Source organism: Cyprinodon tularosa, unplaced genomic scaffold (assembly GCF_016077235.1).
Source record: "Cyprinodon tularosa strain WSP-4 unplaced genomic scaffold, ASM1607723v1 ctg233, whole genome shotgun sequence".
Lineage (NCBI taxonomy): Eukaryota > Metazoa > Chordata > Actinopteri > Cyprinodontiformes > Cyprinodontidae > Cyprinodon > Cyprinodon tularosa.
In genome coordinates, this window is record NW_024038871.1 from 835,946 (window position 1) to 861,897 (window position 25,952).

Genomic DNA, 25,952 nt, shown 5'->3' on the forward strand with positions numbered 1-25,952 from the left:
ATGCCCGATAATGTGCAATAGGTGCAGAGTTTGGTTTGTGGATCAAAGGTTCAACAGTCTGATGGCAGTGGGGAAGAAGCTGTTGCACAACCTGGTGGATCTGCAGCGGATGCTGCGGAACCTCTTCCCAGAGGGCAGCAGGGAGAACAGTCCATGGTGGGGGTGTGAGGGGTCTTTGATGATATTACGGGCTCGGGACACACAGCGCTGTGATGAAATGTCCTTAATGGAGGGAAGAGGAGCCCCAATGAATCCTTCTGCTGTCCTCACCACCCTCCTCACATTCTTCCAGTCAGAGGCTCTGCAGCCTCCACACCACAGAGAGAGACAGCTGGTCAGAACGCTCTCTATGGTGCTTCTGTAGAAGGTTGTGAGGATGGGCGGGGGCAGGCGGGCTCTCCTCATCCTCCGCAGAAAGTACAAGCGCTTCTGTGCCCTCTTCACTAGAGATGAAGTGTTTACAGTCCAGGTGAGGTTGTCCGTGATGTACACCCCCAGGAACTTTGTGCTGCTGACCACCTCCACAGCTGAGCTGTTGATGAGCAGTGGAGCATGGTGGGGGCGGTTTTTCCTGAAGTCGACGATGATTTCCTTCGTCTTCTCCACGTTCAGGATCAGACTGTTTTCACTGCACCAGCCCACCAGCTGCTCCACCTCCTCTCTGTAGTCCCGGTCGTTGTCGTCCCTGATGAGGCCCACCACCGTTGTGTCGTCCGCAAACTTCACGATGTGATTGGTGGTGAACCTGGGGACGCAGTCATATGTCATCAGGGTGAACAGCAGGGGGCTCAGGACGCAGCCCTGAGGGGAGCCCGTACTGAGGGCGATGACGTCAGAGGTGTTCTGACCGACCCGGACCGACTGAGGCCTGTTGGTGAGGAAGTCCAGCAGCCAGTTTCGAAGGGGTGTGTTGAAGCCCAGATGTTCCAGCTTTTCCACCAGGTGCTGTGGGATGATGGTGTTAAACGCTGAACTGAAGTCCAGGAACAGCATCCGCACCTGGTTGTTCTTCTCCTCCAGGTGGGCCAGGCTCAGGTGAAGAGCAGAGGAGATGGCGTCCTCCGTGGAGCGGTTTCGCCGGTAGGCAAACTGGAACGGGTCAAGTGTTGGGGGGAGACTGGAGACGATGTGTTCCTTTACCAGCCTTTCAAAGCACTTCATCATGATGGGAGTCAGTGCGACGGGCCGGTAGTCGTTGTAGCAGGTGACTTGAGGTTTCTTTGGCACTGGAATGATGGAGGCAGACTTGAAGCATGCCGGCACTGTGGCTTGCTCCAGCGAGGTGTTAAAAATGTCCGTGAGGACACCAGCTAGCTGACCTGCACACTCCTTGAGCACCCGCCCAGGTATGTTGTCGGGACCTGGGGCCTTCCGCGGGTTGACCCCCCTCAGCGTCTTCCACACGTCGGCTGTGTCAAGGCAGAGCACCTCCTCTTCCTGATGTGGGACAGCCTTCACTGCTGGAGTGCGATTTAGTTCCTCGAACCTCCCAAAGAAGTTATTTAGTCCGTTTAGGAAGTCAGCATCAACTTCATCCACCGGGGCAGGGGGCGTGTTGTAGTCTGTGATCGCCCCTATGCCTTGCCACATGCTCCTGGTGTTGTTGGCGTCGTGGAACAGATGCTGGATTTTCTGGTTATGGTTCCGCTTTGCTAACCTGATGGCACGGTTCAGGGTGGCTCTAGCTGTCCTCAGTGCCTCCTTGTCATCAGACTTGAAGGCTGAGTTCCGTGCTTTTAGCGCGTGGCGGACCTCCTCAGTCATCCAGGGCCGTTGGTTGGCTCGGGTGGTGATGGTCTTTGTTGTGCTGACGTCCTCGATGCAGTGGTAGTGACAGGGATCCTTTTAAAGAATGATATGCATTAATTCAGAAAGAATTAAACATTTATGTGGATAGGATTCAGACAGGATGTGAGATTTATTTGTTTTTGGGTTTGTATAATATAAGGCACACACTTTCTTTTACAGTTCTTGAAGAACTACTTAATTTTTCTTCACATTACACACAAATAGATTAATATAATTCCTGTGTGAAAAAACAATTACTTCAGGGTTAGGATTAGGATTCATTTGGTGATAACTACCTACTGATCCTACTGGTAGTTAGGAGGCAAAGTCTGAAGCCATCCTCTGGAACTGATAACCGCTAATAACGGCCATTTATTGGGATAACATCCCAAACGGCCACAAACACACTTATTATTTACTGCGCAATGGATGACAGAATCAACATAAGGAAGAACCCCATGAGATGATGAACAGGTCCTACCTGTTTTTAGACTTCATCTTCACCTGTTGCAAGGTGATTTCACCTAAATAGAAAACTTTGCCTACTTTGATCTAATACCATTCAAGCAATACACTAGTGCCCTCTGTAATAAGGATCCAACAATACCAGATTTTTTGTCAAACCGAGTACCATTAAAAGTACTTACATTTCAGTACTTGCCGATACAGAGTACCAATACGAGTACTAAGAAATGTGATTAACTCCATGTAATTAATTTGATAATGTTTTATTTCAATTTGGCTCATTAAACAGAAATGCACTTTGTATAGTCTTAATTGTATAGATCTGCCCACTTATTATATTTTTAAGACATAGAACACCACTTTTAGTCCAATCAATGCTTTTAGTGTAACATAGATTATAACATTTACAGAAAAAAAATAATACATTTACTATTTAAAGATAGGCTAGTCTTGGGATTGTAGGTGAAAATCAGTACATCATATCATCAAGTAACTTAAGTTTACTGTGTATTATGTTAAATGCAAAAAGTGTAAGTCTAAATAAAATGTTTTGTGAAACATTTTAGCTTAATTGGTTCTAGATTTGTTGCTGTCTTTCCTTCATTGTATTTTTTATTAGGCAGTCTGGACCAAACTAAAGCAGTCATCCATTATATAACTCTATCCAGGTATTTTGGCTGCAAAACAAGTCTAAATTAATATACATTCATCTTTGTACTTGACAACCCACTGGAGATGTTTGTTTTTTCAACTACTTCAAACAACCTTTGGGCAGACATGACATTTCAACGGTTTGGATTATTAGTTTACGCATTCATTCCTAATTCCTAAATTATAAATGTACATTGACCTCATAAGAAATAGATTTTTATTATTAAATCTAATTGAATAGAAATTTCCCTTCATGCAGCTCTCTTAATATATTTGAATCCCTTGCCCTGTTTTTTATTTAATGCTTTTCTGGGCCCCCATGAAAACACGCTGGCCCCCTCCTGGCCCCCTGGTACATTTGGTCTAGATCCGCCACTGTTCCTCACCTTCACTAGACGTGGATATACTTTAGTATATTCTGCTGTAAAATTACTCCTATATTTTAGTGTTTTACTCGAGGATTCAACCTCTGCCGTTTCCCAGGATGCACAGCTTTGAGTGGTAACTAGGCGACTGCCAGAGAGTAACCCAGAGAAACTTATCGGACTGATCCAATCAGCTCTCTGATCAACCAGTCGCCTGGAACGCTGGTTGAACAGAGCATCACTTTGGACAGATACGCTGAACAGGTTTCACAAGCAGCCTCCTCCCTGCACCCTGCTCTCTCTTGTTGTTCCTGTGCAATCAAAGTAGTTCTAATCTGCACATAATGCATGAATTATTGTACTGCCTGCACGCTCTCACTCGCATTAAAAAAACACCACCTCACATAGTATAAAATCCAGGATAATTTATCTGACTCGCAGGCATCCGTGAACAACTATCTAGATCAGGGAGACTCTCGGAACTTCTGGGAGACTTTGTACATGAAAACCCACTGGAGATGTTTGTTTGTTCAACTACTTCAAACAGCCTTGGGGCAGACATGACATTTCAACGGTTTGGAGTCAATAGTTTTTTTTAATTTAATAATATCAGCTCAGCTGAGACAATATTTGAGAATGTGATTATAGATAAGATGCAAATAAAGTCAAAGACATATATAAAGTCTGCGTTTCCATTTCTCTGACATCCTGTGACCAGAAACTGCTCCTGGAACAGACTCTTCAACTAATAACTAAAACACGGTAAAGTTGGAACCTTGCTGTCCCTCATGCTGTTTCATCTAGACTTGATCTAATTGATTTGCTGTACTTGGTCTGCAGCACAGATTGCATTTTGTGTTTGAATTCTCTGAACACTCTAACGTCCCAACGGTTCTTTCCACAGATGGCTTCAGGTTTTTCCTTGACTCTTCTTCTTGGACTGAGCTTTGGACTCTGGGCTGGAGCTGATGTAAGTATGACTTAAATAAGATTACTGCCATGTCTCTATCATGAGAATTGCCTTCTAAAGTAAATGGAAGTCTACCTACACAAAGGTTGGGTGACTGAGGTAGTTTAGATGGAGATATCTTAACCACAAGTGCCTCCAGTTAGTATTCACTGAGAACATTTGAGTTGTTTCTAATTCTGCTCTAAACTTTTGTTTTTTTCCATCCACAGGCAGAATGTCAGCTGAGAGGTGTGTGATTCATTTTCATTTTGGAGTTTATTTCACCTAAATGACAAAGATTGCATTGTGGAAAGTTCTTTCCACTTAGAAAGTGGAAAGAACTTTGAACCAAAAAGTCTTTATGGAAAACTTGCTTGGTTCAGATGTTTCCCTGCTTTGATACACCTGATCCAGATTATTTCAGTTCAGCTGAAGCCTGTTGATCAGTCATCAATGGATGCTGAAGCTGGGAAATAACAGGTTTTTAAATATTAAAAATAATATTGAATAAACAAAAAAGCTTAGAATAGAAAATGAAAGATGAAGTTTCTGTAAGGCAGCATCAATCAATTTGATTATCACAAATCAAGTAATTAACTAGCAGACGTTTTGAAGAAGGTGATCTCACATTAAATAAATCCCCTTTAATAGTTTTAACTTCCCAAGTTGGAGTAATTTTAATTAGATTATCATGGCTTACTCCTTTATAATTCTCGTACTCGTCGTCTCCCGCTTTTATCTGGAACCGGGTCGCGGGGGCAGCAGGCTTAGCAGAGACTCCCAGACTTCCCTCTCCGCAGACACCTCCTCCAGCTCTGTTGGCAGCCGAGAGACATAGTCTCTCCAGCGTGTTAGGTTTATTCTTTTATACATCATGTGCATTGTTATTTTGTTAGTCAGGTTAGACAGAGCAGAAGGCCTTCCATCACATTGTGGATGTCACGGTGTGTACGGAGGTCATCTAATCAAGACAGCCTTCGTGTCTTTAAGAATACACAGGATATGGGCACATCTTGGAGCCGGTCTGATAGGAGAGCTGCTGTATCTGTAACCCTGAAGCATAGAAGCAAGCTGCATGGAGTTCAAGACATGGATGGCGTGTTAGTTTCTGATACGGCCAGCTCAACATCAACATGATGCAACACATGGACTCACAAGGTATAAGAAGCAGGAGATGACCTTGTTCGGGGCTCAAACTTTGCCGGACGCTCGCGGACGTGATTTTTGAGCCCACAGCTGTGCAAGCTCTAAGTATTTTTCTCTGTCCTGTAACGACCTGATCTGGAATAAACTCTGTTACTTTTTTACTCCTGTTTTTATAGTCCTTTTTTATATGGTTTTACCAAGTTTGAGTTAAGAGTAGTAAATAACTTGCTCCCAGGAAAAGAACCGGTGAGGAGGCCCCCGGGGCGCTACAGCCTTTTCTTCCAAGGGGACAAATCCTTCTCATTTTAACTCCCGAGGGAGGCGTCCAGGGGGACATCCGCCATTTTTATAATTCTTTTACTATTTATTTGACTTTGCTCGTGGGCAAGACACTGTCTGGGTGGAGTAATGATTGGTTAACATAACATAAGCTATATTAAATTAGGACTCCTGGTCTGCACCCTGGGATGTCAAGGTTTTGGACTGATAAATTTGGCCATATTCCTAGAAAGAAGAGCGTCATCATCCAAGGAGGGAGACAGTGGGTTGGATGCACTCTCTCCGAATCAGACCAGGTTTTCCCCAAAAAGATTGCCTTATATCAATGTTGCCCACCTTGTCTTCTCGACACCACCTAGATGAGACGGGGTTAAATTATTACATGCGGCTAAACATGTCAACACTGGTCAGATCAGGGAGGGGACAAGAAAAAAATACAGAATCGAACACTGTTTTGACAAACTTACACAGGGAAGCAACACTAATTTTAGTGACCTCCCTCGCTCCTTCTGGCCGCGGCAAACATTTGGCTATGGTCCCTGGTGTCTCTAATGCCACGTTTCGGACTATGGAGCTGCCAATCACCAGGGTGTCCTTCTCAGTGGGTGCGTCACTGAGAGGTGTGGTACACCCTGAACAGGTCGCCAGTTTGTCGCAGGGAATACAGAAGCACAGACTTACCACCATGCGCACACATAATCCCACCTAATAAATACCAATTAACCTAACATCCTTGTCTTTGGACTGTGGGAGGAAGCCGGAGTACCCAGAAAGAACCCATGAATGTATGGTGGGTACATGCAAACTCCATGCAGAAAGACCCTGGGGTGAGAATCGAACCTAGAACCTTCAACCTGCTAAAAACTACGGCCATGCAGTCGTATGAAAAATTTAGAAAAGAATTTGATCATGTGAACACTCCTTGCATGTAGTTTACAAATTAAATAACTAATTGAGCAGCAACATTTAATGCTGCCAAGAGAAATCTCAATAAAATAGTTTTATCAGAATCATGAGATGTGTTAGTTTAAAGGATTTTCATCTGAATTTATAAAATTACATTATAAAAATAATGATATAATAAAAAAAAAGATAGAATCACTTCAATATTGATTAAAATATTATTTTACAATAACAAATGATAAATATAGTTACCAATTTTAATTGGTGTAATAGAGATTCCATTAAATTTTAAACAGATTTGGATCATTTGCTGTAAACACATGGATACAATAGAGCTGCTGAACTGTGTTTAATTTTTTATATAATGCTGAACATTTTTTCTTGTATTTATCTTTTTACTTCACACATTTTCCAGCTGCTAATTGTGATGATTGCCCTCCTGGATGGAGTTGGTACGAAAATCGCTGTTTCCATTTTGTGGAGGATGAAAAGAGCTGGGCTGACGCTGAGGTACAGCAGCTGAAATGGTTGTAAAGAGTTACAAATACTGAGTTAAGTTCAGTATTAAGAAGACTTACATGAAACTTCAAATTCAGCAGCACCTATTGTCTTACTGTGCAGAGTAAGATTTAATCGGCTGTAGTTCTGCCTTTTTTTCCTAGTCACTGTCTCTCGCTGGGTGGACATCTGGCCTCTTTCCACAGCAAAAACGAGTACAAGTTCCTCATAGATCTCATCTACACCGCAGGACGGCACAAGAACTGTTGGTTTGGAGCTCATGATGCAGTGAAGGTAAGAATAAAAAACTAAAACCATCTTTGTTGTGCTGCAAAGATTGATTAGAAATAACAGCAAAACTAGTCAAGAAAAGAAAAGCTATTCCTGTTTTTAAATAAGCTGATGAAATACACAGACATTAAATTAAAAGAAGGATTCTTCAATTCTTGACAAATATCATTTAAATAAAGAGAAAAGTGTTAATAATTGAGATATATATTTACAAATGTACAAGAGCAGAGAGCACTAAATGTGTCACACCATATACAGCAGGGGTGCTCAATACGTTGATCGCGATCTACCAGTCGATCGCCAAGGTACTATTGGTAGATCGCATGACAAGGTGAGGCGAGATTGTCATGAGCTGACGCTATGCAAATAAAGTTGAATTGTTTTGAATAAAAAGTAGACGTCAGCCTATCAGCCAAACCGACACTTGATTGATACACAGGACAACCAATCAGATGACAACCAATCAGATGACAAGCTTGTTAACTTTGCTAATTTTTGCATCCTAATTTTTCGCTCGGTTATGAAAATGAGTGGGGAAGCTGGACCAAGTAAGAAGAAAAAAATGTATCACTTTCATACAGAATGGGAGGAGGACTTTTTTTTCACAATGACATTTTCAAAGTGCGCTTGTCTCATCTGCCAATCTACCCTCGCAATACCAAAGAAGGGAAATGTGGAGCGACATTTTCGGACTCTTCATGGAAAATACGACACTGAATTCCCACCGAAAAGCGAGCTGAGAAAGACAAAGGTGAAGGAGCTAAAATCCCAGTTGTTGGGACAGCAGTTATTTTTCACACAAGTTACTTCCAAAGCTAAAGCTGCTACCGAAGCATCGTTCCGAGTAAGTCACATCATCGTTAAAAACAAGAAGTCATTCCGAGATGGAGAGATGGTAAAAGAGGCATTCGTTGAAGCAGCGGACTCATTGGTCCGGGACTTTAAAAATAAAGCAGAAATCTTGTCTTCGATCAAAGCTCTCCAGCTGTCAAGGAGTACAGTTACACGGCGCTGTGAAGCCATGGCTGAGGACTTAACGCAGCAAATGTGGAAGGACATCGGAGATTGCGAGTGTTTCTCACTGCAGTTGGATGAATCTACGGATGTAAGTGACACAGCACAGATGTGCGTTTTTATTCGTATGGTGTTTATTGATATGACTGCAAAGGTGGAACTGTTAACATTACTGCCCATGAAAGAAAAGACGCAAGGAGAGGACATATTTCTGTCGTTTAAAAACTTTATTGAGAAAACCCAGCTGCCGGTGTATAAATTGGTGTCTATCACCACAGATGGCGCACCTGCAATGATTGGTCACTTGAATGGATTTATTGCCAAGTGTAGGCAGGACGATGCTTTCCCAGATTTTCTGAATTACCATTGCATAATCCACCAACAAGCATTATGCGCTAAAATGCTCAACATGAAAGAAATCATGGATGTCGCAACGAAAATTGCCTGTGCTATTCGAGCCCAGTCTCTTCAAAGACGGTTGTTCCGTGCACATCTGGAGCAGGCTGACTGCGACCACTCTGACTTGTTGCTACACACTGATGTGAGGTGGCTTAGCCGAGGGAAATTCCTGCAAAGATTTCGAGAGCTCTGCCCAGAGATTAAGGAGTTTCTCCGTGAAACTGGGCATGCAGAATACAAACAACTAAGTGACGGTGAATGGCTGTTAGACTTGGCATTTTTAACTGATCTGACAAACATGTTGAACGACCTCAATCTAGAGCTGCAAGGAAAAGACAAAACAGTGATCAATATGATCAGCTCAGTTAATGCTTTCAAACGCAAACTGCAACATCTGTCCTCAAAGCTGCAGCGTCATGATTTGGCAAACTTCCAGAACCTGGCGTCAGAGCTAGAGATGCAGGGGAAGGCCTGTGTGCAACTTGACAGTGAACGCTACACAGAACAGATTGACAACTGTATGTCAGAGTTTGAAAAACGCTTTCAAGACTTTTCTTTGCTGGAGCCAGTTGCAACATTCATGTGTTTTCCTTTTCGGGAAGATGTGGAGATTGATTCACTCTCATCAAAAATTGCAACACTATTTCACCTGAACTCTTCTGGAGTGGAAGATGAGATATTCACACTACAAGCTGACATTGAGCTAAAGTCCAGAGCTTATGGACAATTCTGGAACTTACTAGCAGAGGGAAAGTATCCCAACATGAGGAAATGTGCTATTTCCTTGACTGCATTTTTCGGCTCCACTTATTTATGTGAGTCAGCCTTTTCCTACATGAAGATAATTAAGTCCAAGTACCGCTCCACTATGACTGATGAGCATTTGAAAATGTGCTACTGTCCTGACTATATATCCTTGGCTGATTCAATTCAGTGCAAGTCATCAGAGTGAACTCAGAAAATGGCAAAGAATGTACATAGTTATGTTGTGTTGTTCAACATATGTGGTTATACATTAAAATAAGTTGTAAGAATCCTCAATATATTTTTCTCAATAAATATAATGGGTAGATCATTTTGACTTGGTCATTTCAAAAGTAGCTCCCATGCTGAAAAAGTGTGAGCACCCCTGATACACAGGATGGTACATAACTAAATCCGTAAAGAAATGCAGTAGAGTGGACTCCTCCTACAGCTGAAATTCCAAAAATGAAGAGTAAATATTAGATTTTGCATCAGGTATTGCATTTACCAAGGAAAAAACTAAATCTGACAGATTATCTCATAATTACGAGCTACTGATCTTGTAATTATGAGATCTTATCTCATAAGTATGAGATCCTATCTAAATATGTTGTTATGATTACTTGAGCCATCTCTCAGAAAATTGGTCTCCATGATTACTTCTTAAAAATATCTGCATCTGTTTCCCTGAACGGTTCTCTGTACCGAGGTCTGACCTGATACTCGTTGGATCTCCGCTCCTGTTTTTCACTTCATCAATAAGTACCTGTTGGGAGCTGGAGAAAATCCCATCTTTCTCCAGCAGAGTCCGCCGTGGATCCTCTGAGGGAGCCTCCTGCACAGCTGCAGCTCATCTAGATCATCAGAGGATCCACTATATAAGCTGTCTTCAGACCTTGCCTCAACGCCGCAGTGTTGTTCCAGTTGGTCAGCGCTAAAGCCTAGATCTTTGAGTATCTCCATGTCTTTGAATCCAGGTTAGATTCTAACCACTATCTCTGTGTTTCCAGGAAACCCGTGCCTCCTCCGTGAAAGCTCAGGAAGAGCTAACCTGCCGAGCCAACCCTCTGAGCCAAACCCTGAAGATTCTCTGAGAACCTCCAAGCAGCTCTGGACCAGAGCTGGGAAACCAAAGCTAAGGTCTGTTCAAGCTAGACGTGAGACGCTGAAGCAGCAAACGGACTCTGCTGATAAACACCTCTCCAGAACCAACAGTGACTCTCCCAAAGAGAACCTCAAGAACCCTCAAGGTACAATCACAGCTCACTTGGAAATCAAATCCTGTCAGCAGTCCTTAACCGCTCTGTCTCTCACGCAGACTCCGGTGAAACCAGAACCCAGGCCCGAACCAGTCATCAGTACATTCTGTGTGTTGTGCATAATAAACGTGTTAAACTTTCATCCTTGTGTCCGTCAAGTGGTGTTCTGCATAATTGGGTCTCCATTTGAGAACCAATCATGACAGAACACTGCGGCCAAACTCAAGGCCCAGCAGATCACCTCACCCGTCGTTTGGAGGAACAGGATGCTCAACTACAAGGACAAACCCAAACGCTCCGTGAGTTATACCATCTAGTTGGAACTCATGACCAAATGCTACAGAGTTGTGCTAACTTCCTGAATAGCGCTAATGCTGCATCTGTTCAGCAACCATTTCCGGATCCAGTCCCTCCCCCGAGGTCACAACCTGTGACGTCATCAGAGTTCCGCCCTAGTCTTCCAGAGAAATTCTCCGGTAACATGAAAGATTGCAAAGGATTTTTATTCCAGTGTCGGTTGATTTTTCAGAACTCTCCTGGTAGCTTTTCCACAGATCACAAGAAGATAACGTTCATTCTTTCTCAGTTAACTGGAAGAGCCTTGGAATGGGCTCAGGCAAGATTTGCCACTGACGACAGTTTAAATTGCCGTTTTTCTGACTTCATTGCTGAATTTACCCAGGTTTTCAACCAGGAAACTGACCAAACTATTGATTCCAGAGCTCTTTTCAGCCTTAAACAAGGAAATTCATCGGTGGCAGATTTTTCAATAAACTTCCGGGTTAAGGCGGCAGCTTCCGGATGGAACCAAAGCGCCTTGAAGGGAGCCTTCTTCATGGCATTAAATGAACAGGTTAAAGATGAACTAGCAACCCTCGACGAACCTGCTTCCCTCGAGGATTTAATTCGCCTCTCCATTAGACTTGATAATAGGATTCGAGCCAGAAACAGTTCTAAGAAGCAGAGTAATTTCTCTCCTGCCTCTCTTAACGTGACTGTGTGTTCTCCCTCTACAGAGCAGATGCCCACTCAGAGGTCTAAATCCCAGTCTCTACCATTGCCTGTTCAAGCCTCTCATTCGGGGGAAAGGGATTTTGAACCAATGCAGGTGGGACACACTAGGCTCACTCCTGAGGAGAGACAGAGGCGTTTCCTAAGTAAACTATGTATCTGCTGTGGCGAGAGTGGACACTTCATCGCCTCCTGCCCGGCAAAATCAAAAGCCGGGGCCCGCCAGAGGATCTGAGGAGTCTGGCGGGCCAAATAAATACAATAAAATCTCCTCGTTTGTTGCTGCCTGACACGCTCTTCTGTGATAACCAAAGTCTCTCTTTCTCCGCTTTCATCGACTCAGGCTGTGAGCGTAACCTAATTGACTCTAACCTCGTCCAGCAACTCCAGATTAAAACCGTTCCTCTCTCTCAGCCTCTCAGTGTGTCCGCCATAGACGGGAAAAGACTCCACCGTGTTACCCACCAAACCCAGCCCCTCGAGCTACTTCTGTCAGGTAACCACCGAGAGACAATAACTTTCTTCGTTTTTCCCTCTGCATGTTCCCCGCTGGTCCTCGGGTTCGAGTGGTTGGAGAAGCATAACCCTCACATTAATTGGACTAAACGTCTTCTGGAATCATGGTCCACTACGTGCCACGAAACCTGCCTTCGTTCTGCTGCCCCTATGGTGGGGCCTCCTAGTGGTGGGGGGGAGATGGACTCTCCTGACCTTTCTTCAGTTCCCTCTGAGTACCATGACTTAGCCCCTGTCTTCAGTAAGGTCAGTGCTACGTCCCTACCTCCACATAGACCATACGATTGCGCCATTGAACTTTTACCTGGTGCACCCCTTCCTAGCAGCAGATTGTATAACATTTCCAAGCCCGAAAGAGAAACAATGGAAAAATATATCAACGAATCATTAGCTGCTGGAATAATTCGCCCTTCATCCTCTACATTGGGCGCCGGTTTCTTCTTCGTGGGTAAGAAGGATGGTTCCCTTAGACCTTGTATTGATTATCGAGGTTTGAATCAGATCACAGTTAAAAATAAATACCCACTGCCTCTTCTCGCCTCTGCTTTTGAACCTGTACAGGGTGCAACAGTGTTTTCCAAGCTGGATTTAAGAAACGCCTATCATCTCCTTAGGATACGAGAGGGCGATGAATGGAAAACAGCCTTTAAGACACCCTTGGGTCAATTCGAATACCTGGTGATGCCCTTCGGTTTAACAAACGTTCCTGCCTGCTTTCAGGCTTTGGTTAATGATGTTCTCAGAGATTTCCTCAACGTGTTTGTTTTTGTGTACATTGATGACATTCTCATTTATTCCAAGGACCTCAATGAACACAAGAGACATGTCCGTCTTGTCTTACAGAGACTACTGGAAAATAAGCTGTTCGTGAAAGCCGAGAAGTGCGAATTCCATCAACCTTCAGTCACCTTTTTGGGGTTTGTGCTCGAGGGCGGCCAGGTAAAACCTTCAGAAGACAAGATCAAAGCAGTTTTAGACTGGCCAGTTCCTGAAAACCGAAAACAGCTACAGAGGTTTTTAGGGTTCGCTAACTTCTATCGTCGATTCATCAGAAACTACAGTCAAACCGCCCTTCCATTAACCTCTCTGACTTCCATTAAACGAACTTTTCAGTGGACTCCCGAGGCTCAAGCTGCTTTTGAGAAACTCAAATCCTTGTTTTCTAGAGCTCCCGTTCTGATTCAACCTGACCCAACAAAACAGTTCATCCTAGAGGTGGATGCTTCAGATTCTGGGGTTGGAGCGGTTCTCTCCCAGAGGCTCGACTCTGATCAGAAAATACACCCATGTGCTTTCTTCTCTCGTAGACTCTCTTCCGCAGAACAGAACTATGATGTGGGTGACCGAGAGCTCCTGGCTATTAAGTTGGCGTTGGAAGAATGGAGACATTGGCTGGAGGGAGCTGAGCATCCGGTTCTTGTGTGGACTGACCACAAGAACCTGGCTTACATCCAGTCAACCAAGCAGGCAAATCCTCGCCAATCCAGGTGGTCAATCTTCTTCTCACGTTTCAACCTTATCATTTCCTACAGACCCGGATCCAAGAACGTGAAGCCCGATTCTCTCTCTTGTCTCTACTCCGTCGATCATCCTGAGACACCTGAACCCATCCTCCCAGCTTCATGTACCATTGGAGTGGTCAATTGGGAGATATCGGACCTCATCAATTCTGCCCTAGCCACAGAACCAGATCCAGGTACCGGTCCGCCTAATCGTACATATGTCCCATCTTTTGTCAGGTCCCGTCTGATCCAGTGGATGCATGCCGCCAAATTCACTGCTCATCCAGGAGTGAGTAGAACAGTTGCTCTCATCTCCAGGCGCTTCTGGTGGCCCACACTCCACAAAGACGTAAAGGAGTATGTGTTGGCTTGCCCCACATGTGCCCGCAACAAAGCCTCACACCAACCTCCTTCAGGCCTGCTTCAACCACTACCTGTTCCCTCGCGTCCTTGGTCCCACATAGCCATTGATTTTGTCACCGGTCTCCCTGTCTCCCGAGGTATGTCCACCATTCTAACCATTGTTGATCGTTTCTCGAAGTCCTGCCATCTAGTACCCCTCAGGAAACTTCCCACGGCCTTCCAGACAGCCCAGCTACTTATTAAACATGTTTTCCGACTTCATGGCATTCCCCAGGAAATCCTCTCGGACAGAGGTCCACAATTCATCTCACAGGTATGGAAGGCTTTCTGTTCTGCTCTCGGTTGCAAACCATCCCTCACTTCAGGTTACCACCCTCAATCCAACGGCCAAACAGAACGAATGAACCAGCAGCTGGAATCCACCCTCCGCTGTCTCACCTCCAATAACCCCGTGGATTGGAGTCAATACCTCCCGTGGATAGAATACGCCCACAACTCTCTCCGTTCTGCATCCACTGGACAGTCCCCATTCCAGGTCAGTCTCGGATACCAACCACCTCTTTTCCCTGCAGATGAGAGAGAGATATCGGTGCTGTCCGTCAACCAACACATCCGTCGCTGTCAGAGGATTTGGAGGGAGACCATCGCCACACTCAACCAGTCATCCGAGTCAGTTAAACGTTTCGCCGACGCCAAGAGACGCCCCGCCCCTGAGTATTCTGAAGGCCAGGAAGTGTGGCTCTCCACTCGAGACATCCCCCTCAAGGGGATGTCTCGAAAACTCTCCCCGAGATTCATTGGACCCTTCAAGATCTCACGAGTCATCAACCCCTCAGCTGTTCGTCTCCAATTACCTCAGTCCCTCCGAATCCACCCTACATTCCACGTCTCCCAGATCAAGCCTGTTTCTTCGAGCCCTCTGTGCCCACCGTCCGACTCCCCACCACCCGCCCTGGAGGTCGATGGCCATCCGGCCTTCACAGTGCGCCGCATTGTAGACTCCCGTCGACGAGGTCGCGGATGGCAGTACCTCGTCGACTGGGAGGGCTACGGACCGGAGGATCGTCAGTGGGTCCCAGGCTCGTACATCCTCGACCCTACACTTATCGAGGAGTACGAACGTTCCTGCCCATCTACCTCTTCCGCACCGCCAAGGGGCGGTCGTTGAGGGGGGGGTACTGTTGGGAGCTGGAGAAAATCCCATCTTTCTCCAGCAGAGTCCGCCGTGGATCTTCTGAGGGAGCCTCCTGCACAGCTGCAGCTCATCTAGATCATCAGAGGATCCACTATATAAGCTGTCTTTAGACCTTGCCTCAACGCCGCAGTGTTGTTCCAGTTGGTCAGCGCTAAAGCCTAGATCTTTGAGTATCTCCATGTCTTTGAATCCAGGTTGGATTCTAACCACTATCTCTGTGTTTCCAGGAAACCCGTGCCTCCTCCGTGAAAGCTCAGGAAGAGCTAACCTGCCGAGCCGACCCTCTGAGCCAAACCCTGAAGATTCTCAGAGAACCTCCAAGCAGCTCTGGACCAGAGCTGGGAAACCAAAGCTAAGGTCTGTTCAAGCTAGACGTGAGACGCTGAAGCAGCAAACGGACTCTGCTGATAAACACCTCTCCAGAACCAACAGTGACTCTCCCAAAGAGAACCTCAAGAACCCTCAAGGTACAATCACAGCTCACTTGGAAATCAAATCCTGTCAGCAGTCCTTAACCGCTCTGTCTCTCACGCAGACTCCGGTGAAACCAGAACCCAGGCCCGAACCAGTCATCAGTACATTCTGTGTGTTGTGCATAATAAATGTGTTAAACTTTCATCCTTGTGTCCATCAAGTGGTGTTCTGCATAATTTGGTCTCCATTTGAGAACCAATCATGACAGTACCCAGCTATAACCAGGGATTACTACTTGTGGAATTACATGCAGCCATATGACTATACGAGAAAATCTGTCAACAGCTCTGTTAATACAGATTCTGTATGGTTTTAGTTTTTCATTTGAATCGACTTGGTCATTTTAAATGATTCTGAAGGCTCAGCTGTACTCCTTGAGGATTTAGGATTTTAAGAAGATACCGGCAGACAGTTCTTTGGTTACCCCACCATTACAGCTGGAATGCATTTAAGATGGTGGGAGGATCATCCACCACAGACAATATAAGTAAAAAAATTCCATTAATCTACACCATTTTGGTGAGTATAGTGGGACACGTGAGTAAAAACACCCAAATGCAATCTATGTGAATATGATTGATTTTTTTTCTGTTAGATAAAAATAAATAAATAAATAAATACTTTTAAAGACTGACAGGCTTGAATGGTAAATAAAAAAAAAAAAACTTTTCAAGCTATTTAACACAAACGAGATATAAATTGTGATAAAGTCATGTAGTTGTCTCACTATTCCAAAAAAAGAGCAAGGCTATATCAATGTAGAAAGATAACAGAATATCATGCAAGTATTTTCAGTTTTATGCTGAGAAAGTAAAGTGCTAAATGGGTGGATAAAGCCCCTTTCACAACTTAACGATTTAGACGAGTGTATGCCTGACAAACGGAAAATCTAGCAAAAACGCTTGCATACGTTGGATAAGTTATGGGTACGTTTTGTATAAGTTATGAGCATTCTGAAGTATGCTGAAGCACTCTGAAACACACTGGCACACGTCAACATACAGTAAGTACGTCGAGTAATTTTCAGCGTGCTTAAAATTTCCCAACCTATGCCAGCGTATGCCATACATGGGCCATAAGGTACAGGCAAGTCATTGGATCGTTGACATTAGTTAAGTGTAAGTTATTCATAAGCCGTGGTGTCTAGCTTATCCTAAACCTATGAGTAACATTTGCATAACTAATGCGTAACTTGTCAAGAACTTATCTCCAATGCATATCAACGTATTTAACTTGTTCCAGACACGTTTCTAACTTACAGCTACTGTTTAATGGCATTGCGGAGCAGCGATGCGCCTGAGTGGAGCAGCTCTAACTGATGCTTTGTATTGCGTAATTGCCTTGAAATGATGCTTTTGCTTTTCACAGTGTGCAGTGATGCAAACGAAGTTCTGTTTTTCTTCAGGGTTGACAAAGGTCTCAGTTTGTTCACTATGCTCCATTTTTTTTCACGGAAACTTATATTTCAAATGATATTCTTTCAGGATGGCATCTGGATGTGGAGTGACGGTTCTAAGTTTGTCTCTGCTCCCTGGGCTAAAAACGAACCAAACAACTTTGGTGGAGATGAAGGGTGCATGGACATCAGTAAGTAATAATTACTTAAACTGTTGGAAAGGCATTTATATTTCTGTACAGTCTCCATATCCTGAATTTCATCTGCTGCTCATAATGTTCTGTTGCTAACCAAATTATTATACATCTTTATTTCAAAATACATAAAGGATCAAAAACAAAGGTAATTTTACAAAGATTAATATACCGGATTTGTTTTTTGTGTTTTTACAGAGAACGGTTATGTAAATGATCAAAGCTGCACCGATAAGCTTCCCTTCATCTGTGCCACAGTCCAATAACTGGTCTTCTTCTGATTTCCTGCTTGCAATGTTAATTTCAACTATATGTGAAGCCTTGGTTACACCACTGCTGGAAAACTGCATGAACAATTTGTTGTCCTTTAAGTTGATCACTTCAATAAACAATTATCTTTTTCTGCAATCTGATTGTTCAATTTAAACGCACAATGGGTAATCTTCAGGGATATCTAATGGTCAAACAGCAGCGACATGAATGGTCCGCTCGTCCTACCCACCACGTGGTTTGGGATGGCCTTTAATGTGGTGGACCCTCGGAGGGAATGTCCAAATAGAGGTTTAGTGTTTAGGGGCCAGTTTGGGATTCAGACTCAGTCTCTAGATCCTATCCTTGACTGGCCATTGTTTCTTCCTGTTCATCTCCCTGGCAGCTCCTCTGATGTCACTGCATGAAAAGTGGGATTTTCGTCAATATGCGGCACTGTAGATTGTCGTGGAAATTCAGGTTAGCGGCAGTTTACGGCAATTTGCAGGCTTCGGCGAAAACTCCCGTAAATTGTCAGAAATTGACGTGGACTCTCTTAGGCAGTGTTCCCCCCATGCCTCCCCCCCATGGAATTCTAGGGGAGGCTTTAACATGTAAATGAACATGCTGTGAGCTATACAAATGCAAATCAGGGTTGCAGGGGGAGTTTTACCCCCCCGTGTCATTTTTCTAAAAGGTAAGAAAATCTCTGATACAAAGAGATCAGGCTCAGTATAGCCTCTTACATTTTAGCTTGAATTGATTTATTTAATTAAAGTATAGAGACCAAAACAGATCTTTAGCTGACAGAGCAATACATTTAGAGCAGTAATTATTTTAAAAAAAAATTGCATTTAAGATAAAAAATAAAATGTTGTCTGTCAATATGCTCAATTCACAATTACTTAAGTTTCAAGAAATGAGTCTGAGATGATTCACTTTATAACATGGCGCATTATCCTGCTGGAAGTAGCCATCAGAAGATTGGTACTCTGTGGTCATAAGGACATAAGGTCAGCAACAATGCCGAGGTAGGCTGCCTCATTTATTTGATGCTAAATTGGTATTAAGTGGCCCAAAGTGTGGCAATAAATATCCCCCAAATAGATGGTACAAATAGATCAGGCTCAGTATGGCCTAATTATAGACTCTTACATTTTAGCTTGAATTGATTTATTTAATTAAAGTACGCTAGATTACTGTGTATGCCATTAGCAATGGCAAATGTTATGTAAAAAAATACACAAAATAATTTATTTCAAAAATTAGTTTTAATCAGAATCAGTTGGTAAAATGTGAATCAGAATCAGCAAGGTAAAATGTGCATTCCTTGCACAGTGCTCCTTGGGATTTTTAAAGCTTGGGAAATCTTTTTGTTTCCAAATCCAGCTTTAAACTTCTCCACAACAGTGTCTCGGACCTGTCTGATGTGTTCCTTGTTCTTCATGATGCTCTCTGAACCTTAAACAGACCTCTGAGGCGATCACAGAGCAGGTGCATTTATCGGGAGACTTGATTACACACAGGTGGATTCTATTTAGTATCATTTAGGTCGACATTGGATCATTCAGAGATCCTCACTGAACTTCTGGGGAGAGTTTGCTGCACTGAAAGTAAAAGGGGCCGATTCATTTTGCACACCCCATTCTTCAGTTTTTTATTTGTTAAAAAAATTAAAAATATCCAATATATTTAATTACACTTCATGATTGGGTAAAACTAGTTGTTGATTCTGCACTAAAAAATGTTTATGTTCGATGCCTGAAATGTGGCAAGAGTTTGAGATTTTCAAGAGAGCAGATTATTTTTGCAGGGCAAACTGTAACTGGGCTGATATCTAAGTAGAGCTCTGACAGGGTTTCACTTGCCAATAACGTACATTTATAACATAAGTTTTAGTGGTTGTAGAAGTAATAGAAAACACAGATCTGGGAACTGAAATTCTAGCAGCACTCCTCATTATTCTCTACATTTTCTCTCCGTTGTCCTTTCTTTCACCGTAAATGGTATCGGCATCTCAGATATGTTAGATTTGTTTACCAAGCTTTCCTGTCTGACCCTTCAAAACAATCTACCATCAACAGCATTGTGTTGTAGAAGGTTTTATGCAAGAGCCTTTTTTTGGGAGTTTTTACAGCACGTTTTGGAGTTTTTACGGCACTAGTGTCTCGTTTTTTTGGCAGTAGGCTGGCAGGAAAGGGGGTATGAGAGAGGGAGACACATGCGGCCAAGGATGCGAACCCGGGTCATCCAGGTCGAGGACTAAGGAATCTTTCTGTACATGGGTTTTGTGCACTAAACACTGGGCAACCAAAGCACGCCCTTATGCAACAAACTTTTAAAAAAATTTCCCAACATTTATGGAGAACAGCAAAGTTGCTCTTTTATAGTTTTTATTATTGTTGGGAGCTGGAGACATTCCACCTTTCTCCAGCAGAGTCCGCCGTGGATCCTCCTGAGTGAGCCTTCTGCACAGCTGCAGCCCATCAGATCATCAGAGGATCCACTACATAAGCTGTCTTCAGACCTTGCCTCAACGCCGCAGTGTTGATCCAGTTGGTCAGCGCCTAAGCCTAGACTCTCAGTGAATCTTTGTGACTTTGAATCCAGCCTGGATTCTAACCCTTGTCTCTGTCTTCCAGGAAACCAGTTTCTCCTCTGTGGAGCTCAGGAAGAGCTAACCTGCCGAGCCGACCCTCAGAGCCAAACCTGAAGAACCTCAGTGAAATTTTCATGCAGCTCAGGACTAAGAGCTGGAAAACCCAAAACCAAGGTCTGCTCAGTTCTAGAAGTAAGACGCTGAAGCAGCTAGCGGACTCTGCTGATCAACTCCTCTCCAGATCCAACAGTGACCCTCTCAAAGTTATCTACAAGAACCCTCAAGGTACAATCAGTAACAATCAAGAACGCAAGCTCCAAAGTGCAACGCTAACTGAACTGTCTCTCACGCAGACTCCGGTGAACCAGTTTCCAGGCCCGAACGTGAACCAGTCAAATCAGTGTGCTTGTGAACAAATAAACTTGTTAACTTTTACTCCTGTGTCCGTCTAGTGGTGTTCTGCATATTTGGGTCACTCTTAGTGTACCCATCATGACAGAACACTGCGGCCAAACTCAAGGCCCAGCAGATCACCTCACCCGTCGCCTGGAGGAGCAGTATGCCCAAATTCAAGGACAAACCCAAACGCTCCGTGAGTTATATCGCTTGGTTGATACTCATAATCATATGCTTCAGAGCTATGCTAACTACTTGAACAGCGCTAATGCTGCACCGGCACCTCAATCATTTCCGGGTCCAGTTCCTCCTCCGAGGTAGTGTTAATTTCGTTAACGAAAACTAAACGAAAATATTTTCGTCAACGCACATTGACGCACATTTTTCACCGGACGAAAACTAGACGAGACGAGACGAAAATCCCCCCTACTTAACAATAACTGGGAGTAAATAAGAAGTAATTTTCGTTGACTTATAAAGACGAGACGAAAATGCAGTTCGGTAAATAAAGACTGGACTAAAATCTATGAACATTTTAGTCTACGAACAAAGACGAGACGAAAATTACATATTATTTTATGGTTTTGTCAAATCCTTTCTCCTCCTCCGCCTCCTCCTTGTCACTCAGCTCTTCCGCCACACACACCCACTTTCAAACCTGGAGCGGGGCGGGCTCAGAGTAGCCTGCACATTACATGGAGCAAAGAGAAGCTTGATTCACGGCGAGGCGGCGACAGGTTAAACGCGAAACATGCTTTGTACGGGGCTTGGGAGAAAGCGGAGACTTGATGTTTGGACACATTTTCGCTTCATTCAAGGAGAGAAAAAAAACGAAATGCTTGATATTAGTCGAAGGGAAGGAATGTGGCCAAATGATTGCAGGGAAAAACACAACAAACCTGAAGCGACACATCGCAGTTCAACACAAAGACATTACGGTAAGTTAACAGAAAGATCGGTGGTGATTGTTTATAATATAACATTAAATCAACGGTTATAATGTCCCAATGATAAACTAACTGATGCTGGCTAACTTTCACAGCATTTAGTATCCAGGCTGGCTAGTGGCTACGTTATGTTAGCTTGTTAGCACTTAGCGACCGTAGCCACTTGTTGAAAGAATTGTATGTGAAGTTAAATTTATGCTAACTTAGATATGTTATACTGGCCGGGCAACTATAGTTTCAGTTAAATTGCAAGTTTGATTAAAGCAGACAGACGTTTTAGAAATCTAGGAGCTGCAAGTGAACTATAGTTAACACAAAACACCTCGGCAGCTACACATCTATGCTAAATGCTAAAACGAACTAAAACAATGCTTCTCTTTTTATCTGCACATTACTATTATAAGTACATTTGATTTGAATTGGCTTCAATATCAATACAACCAAAATGCATACACACATAAAAATGTCTGCAATTTATTCCTGCATAAAATTATAGATTGTATGAGTTTGAAATGGATTGTCAAATGCAGTGTTTACAGAGACTTAGTTTTTGTTAAGGAAAAAAAACAGACCTATATACTACTTATACACTTGGAATTCCTGTTATGCTGTTTATCTATCCTGACATTGTATTAATTTCTGTTCCAGATTGAAGATACACCACCACCAACAACCACCCAGCCATCCAGAAACAATGACAGGCCAGCTATACAAGCTTCCTTACTTTCCCACACAAAGTACAAAGCTGACTCTCAGGACCAACATTTAAAAGAGGAAGCCATAGCTCTGTGGATAGGCCGAACAGGCCTCCCTTCACGGACTGTGGAAAGTGAGGATTTTGTCAAGATGATGGATCAGATTGATAAAAGGCTCACTGTTCCAAAAAAAGCTAAAATTGAAAACATTGTGGACAAAATATACCTGTCAGAAAAGGACAAATTCAAACAAATACTGTCTGTGGCACGCAGAATAAGCATTGGTTTAGATATTTGGACCAAAAAGGGTCTCACAGCTTCCTACCTTGCAATTAGCGCTTGTTATTTTAACTCAGACGACAATAAGGCAGAACACATACTCCTCAGCCTAAAGCAAATGGCTCACCCACACACTGCTCATGCTATCGCGACTCTTGTGGAGGAGTGCACAACAGAATGGGGAATCCCAAAAGAAAAGGTCCTCACTATCATCACAGATAATGGGAGCAACATGGTTGCTGCTTTTCTTCGCAACAATGAGAAGGACAACGAATCCAGCTTTGAGGACAGTCCCCAGGATAGTGATGAAGAGGCAGAGGACCTTGATGTTGATGAAAGCATTGAAAGGTCGGTATGTGTGCATGATGTTTGCAGGGATTAGTACAACTTATCTCATTTTATGGAAGCCTGATATACAATGTGATAAAATAAAAAGTATTTGGCCATCGTGTGTTAGTATAATACTGTTGCTGCAGTAGATAGATAAGATTTCACTGTTTTGTATTCTGAAATGTCATCTGTAATCAGACATTTTAGTATTGTGTATGAGCGATAAGTATGTGCTAATGCTGTGTTCCACTTTCCTTTCATTAGGTATGGAACATGGAAGAGGACACCCTGTGTGGTCCATACCCTTCAGCTTGTCGTCAACATGATCCAGAAGGAGCCTGCAATAAAGAAACTGCTGGACAAACTCAGGCACCTGGTGAGGCTATTCCGCAAGTCATCTGTTGCCATAGAGCGGTTACTGGGAAAGTGTGGACTCACCCTCACCAGTGACTGTCCAACCAGATGGTCCAGTACCTATTCAATGCTGTCTCGTGCTCTTGAAGTGAAGGACCATGTTGCATCGGTAGCTGAGAGCATGAACTGGGACAGCCTGCAACCCAGTGAGTGGCAAAAGCTGGCAATCCTGAAAGACTTGCTGCTTCCATTTGCAGAACACACAAAGGTACTTGAAAGCGACACCAATTCCCTATCCTTCGTTGTGCCTGCATTGTTGGACTTGAGAGGTCACCTCTCCGAGTTCTCCCGATGCCAGAGCTACAAGGATGCAGCTACACTAGCACAGAAGATGAATGCAAATATGGAGCTACGCTTTGGCCTTTTCCTTGATGTCACAGATAACAGGTTCTCTCCTCTTGCTGCAGCTGCATGTTTAGTTGACCCCAGGGTGTCAGCAGATGTCCTCGTTCAGAATGAGAACGAGGAAATTCAGGATCTTCTGAAAAAAGCTGAAGACTACATCATTCACAGTGTGACGCCAAGAATCCGTGAGGAGGAGACTGATAGAGAGGAAAATGGGCAGACAGAGACCACAGAGACAGCCCCTTTGACAAAGCGGCCTAGATTTAGATTTTTCAGTCCCAGTCATCCAGCAAGGCCCAGGACCCCCAGGGCCTCTATCAGGCAGGAGATTCAGAAATACAAAGACATGTTGTCCGAAGCTGCTGACGCTCAGGAAGGGATGGAGTTTTGGTCTTCTCAGAATGACACTGTGTTTGAGCTTCTGAAACCTTTGGCCTTGGACCTTCTGGCAATGCCAGCGTCACGAGCCTTTGCTGAGCGCGTCTTCAGTGTAACTGGTGACCTCTCAACTGGCCGTCGCAACAGAGCAAGAACCACATTGGAAAGAAGTGCTTTTCTCAAGCTAAATAAGGTCTAAATATACCGTGTGTGATGGCAATCAGGAACGGTTGTATAATTAGTATTCTATAATTTTTCAGGTTCCTTCAACAACACCAAACACTGTTTACAAGAGCAGCTTTAGAGAGCAGTGTTAGAGCAGCATTATACTAATGTGAGCAACTTCTGCATGTTGTAACTACATGTGAAGAGACAATGTGAGACAGACAAACCGAGAGACAGACTAACAGACAGACAGACTAACAGACAGACAGACTAACAGACAGACAGACTAACAGACAGACTAACAGACAGACAGACTAACAGACAGACTAACAGACAGACAGACTAACAGACAGACAGACAGACTAACAGACAGACAGACAGACAGACAGACAAACAGACAGACAGACAGAGAAACAGACTAACATAGAAAGACAGACAAACACAGAGTGAGTTTTGGGCTCTGGCACCAATTTTAGTTGGGTACTTGAATTCATTTTAATGTTAGAATTGGATTGAACACAGGTCTTGCCTTTTGTTGGCATGACTGTTGGATTTTTGTAGTTTAAATGTTAAAACATGTACAACTGTAATTAAAAATTAATCCTGTTCAGTTTATTTGCAAGTTAAAAAGATTTCATACGTTGTAGCAAGCTATGCCTTGTTTCACCTTAAATATTGTACCTTTTTATACAATGTGAACTAGCTGGCAGGAAAGCACTTTTGTGGTATCAGTTGGAGTTTTTTTTTTTTTTTTTATAACATTGACCTCAAATCTATTTATTTTATTATTCTATTAGAACTAGCTTTAAACAGCCAGCACTTCTGTTAAGTTCATAAGACACTTTATTTTATTTATTCATTTCCTTTGTCAGGTGTATTTTATTTTATTTTTTACTGCAAGCATTTGTGTTTGTGTCTTTGAACCTTAATGTTAAAAATAAATATGCAAATATTGTCAGAACATCTTCCATGTCTGCATGTGTTCCTTAAAATTGTGTTTTTTATCAAAAAGATGAGAAAATGTTGAAATGTGAAATAACTTTAGGAAATGTTAAATATTATCTGCTGACAAAAAAGTAAAAGGTTAAAATTATGTCCTGACTAAAACTAGACTAAAATGTTGACCGTTTTTGTTGACTAAAACTAAACGAATAAAATTATGTTTTGTTGGACTAAAATAAAGACTAAAATGCTCGACTTTTAGTCGACTAAAACTAGACTAAATAAAAATGGGATGATGTCGACTAAATATGATAAAAACTAACAAGCGATGCTAAAACTGGACTAAGACTAAAACTAAATTTAAAAATGGCTGCTAAAATTAACACTACTCCGAGGTCACCAGCAGTGACGTCATCCGAGTTCCGCCCAAGTCTACCAGAGAGATTTTCTGGTAACATGAAAGATTGCAAAGGATTTTTATTTCAATGTCGTTTGATTTTTCAGAACTCTCCAGGCAGTTTTTCCACGGATTATAAAAAGATAACCTTCATCCTTTCTCAGCTAACAGGAAGAGCCTTGGAGTGGGCTCAGGCAAGATTTGCCTCCGACGATAGCCTCAATTGCTATTACTCTGACTTCATCTCCGAATTTACCCAAGTATTCAATCAAGAAACTGATCAAACTATTGACTCTCGAGCTCTTTTCAATTTAAAGCAGGGAAATTCTTCTGTGGCAGAATTCTCCATCAACTTCCGGGTTAAAGCGGCAGCTTCCGGATGGAACCAAAGCGCTCTGAAGGGAGCCTATTTTA

The 25,952-nt window shown here is 43.1% G+C and overlaps 2 protein-coding genes across 2 annotated transcripts; both read left to right on the forward strand.

Moving 5' to 3' along the window:
- The first annotated feature begins 3,948 nt into the window (after positions 1-3,948).
- Positions 3,949-17,810, forward strand: LOC119784787 (ladderlectin-like). The gene is made up of 7 exons (XM_038287027.1): positions 3,949-4,031; positions 4,174-4,239; positions 4,449-4,467; positions 6,962-7,056; positions 7,207-7,338; positions 17,297-17,399; positions 17,601-17,810. The coding sequence occupies exons 2-7, from the start codon at positions 4,174-4,176 to the stop codon at positions 17,666-17,668; spliced, it is 483 nt and encodes a 160-aa protein (XP_038142955.1). The 5' UTR covers positions 3,949-4,031; the 3' UTR covers positions 17,669-17,810.
- Positions 17,811-21,477: 3,667 nt separating this feature from the next.
- LOC119784753 (zinc finger BED domain-containing protein 4-like) lies at positions 21,478-24,435 on the forward strand. The gene is made up of 3 exons (XM_038286958.1): positions 21,478-21,584; positions 22,242-22,915; positions 23,162-24,435. The coding sequence occupies exons 1-3, from the start codon at positions 21,519-21,521 to the stop codon at positions 24,231-24,233; spliced, it is 1,812 nt and encodes a 603-aa protein (XP_038142886.1). The 5' UTR covers positions 21,478-21,518; the 3' UTR covers positions 24,234-24,435.
- Positions 24,436-25,952: the final 1,517 nt, after the last annotated feature.

What these genes read in the sequence shown, in the direction of transcription:
- LOC119784787 (XM_038287027.1), top strand. Translation starts at nt 4,174, where the DNA reads ATGGCTTCAGGTTTTTCCTTGACTCTTCTTCTTGGACTGAGCTTTGGA. An exon ending in GAGCTCATGATGCAGTGAAG is followed by an intron (nt 7,339 to 17,296) that starts GTAAGAATAAAA and finishes ATATTCTTTCAG; the next exon opens with GATGGCATCTGGATGTGGAG. An exon ending in TGAAGGGTGCATGGACATCA is followed by an intron (nt 17,400 to 17,600) that starts GTAAGTAATAAT and finishes GTGTTTTTACAG; the next exon opens with AGAACGGTTATGTAAATGAT.
- LOC119784753 (XM_038286958.1), top strand. Translation starts at nt 21,519, where the DNA reads ATGATTGCAGGGAAAAACACAACAAACCTGAAGCGACACATCGCAGTT. An exon ending in TTCAACACAAAGACATTACG is followed by an intron (nt 21,585 to 22,241) that starts GTAAGTTAACAG and finishes TTTCTGTTCCAG; the next exon opens with ATTGAAGATACACCACCACC. An exon ending in GTTGATGAAAGCATTGAAAG is followed by an intron (nt 22,916 to 23,161) that starts GTCGGTATGTGT and finishes TCCTTTCATTAG; the next exon opens with GTATGGAACATGGAAGAGGA.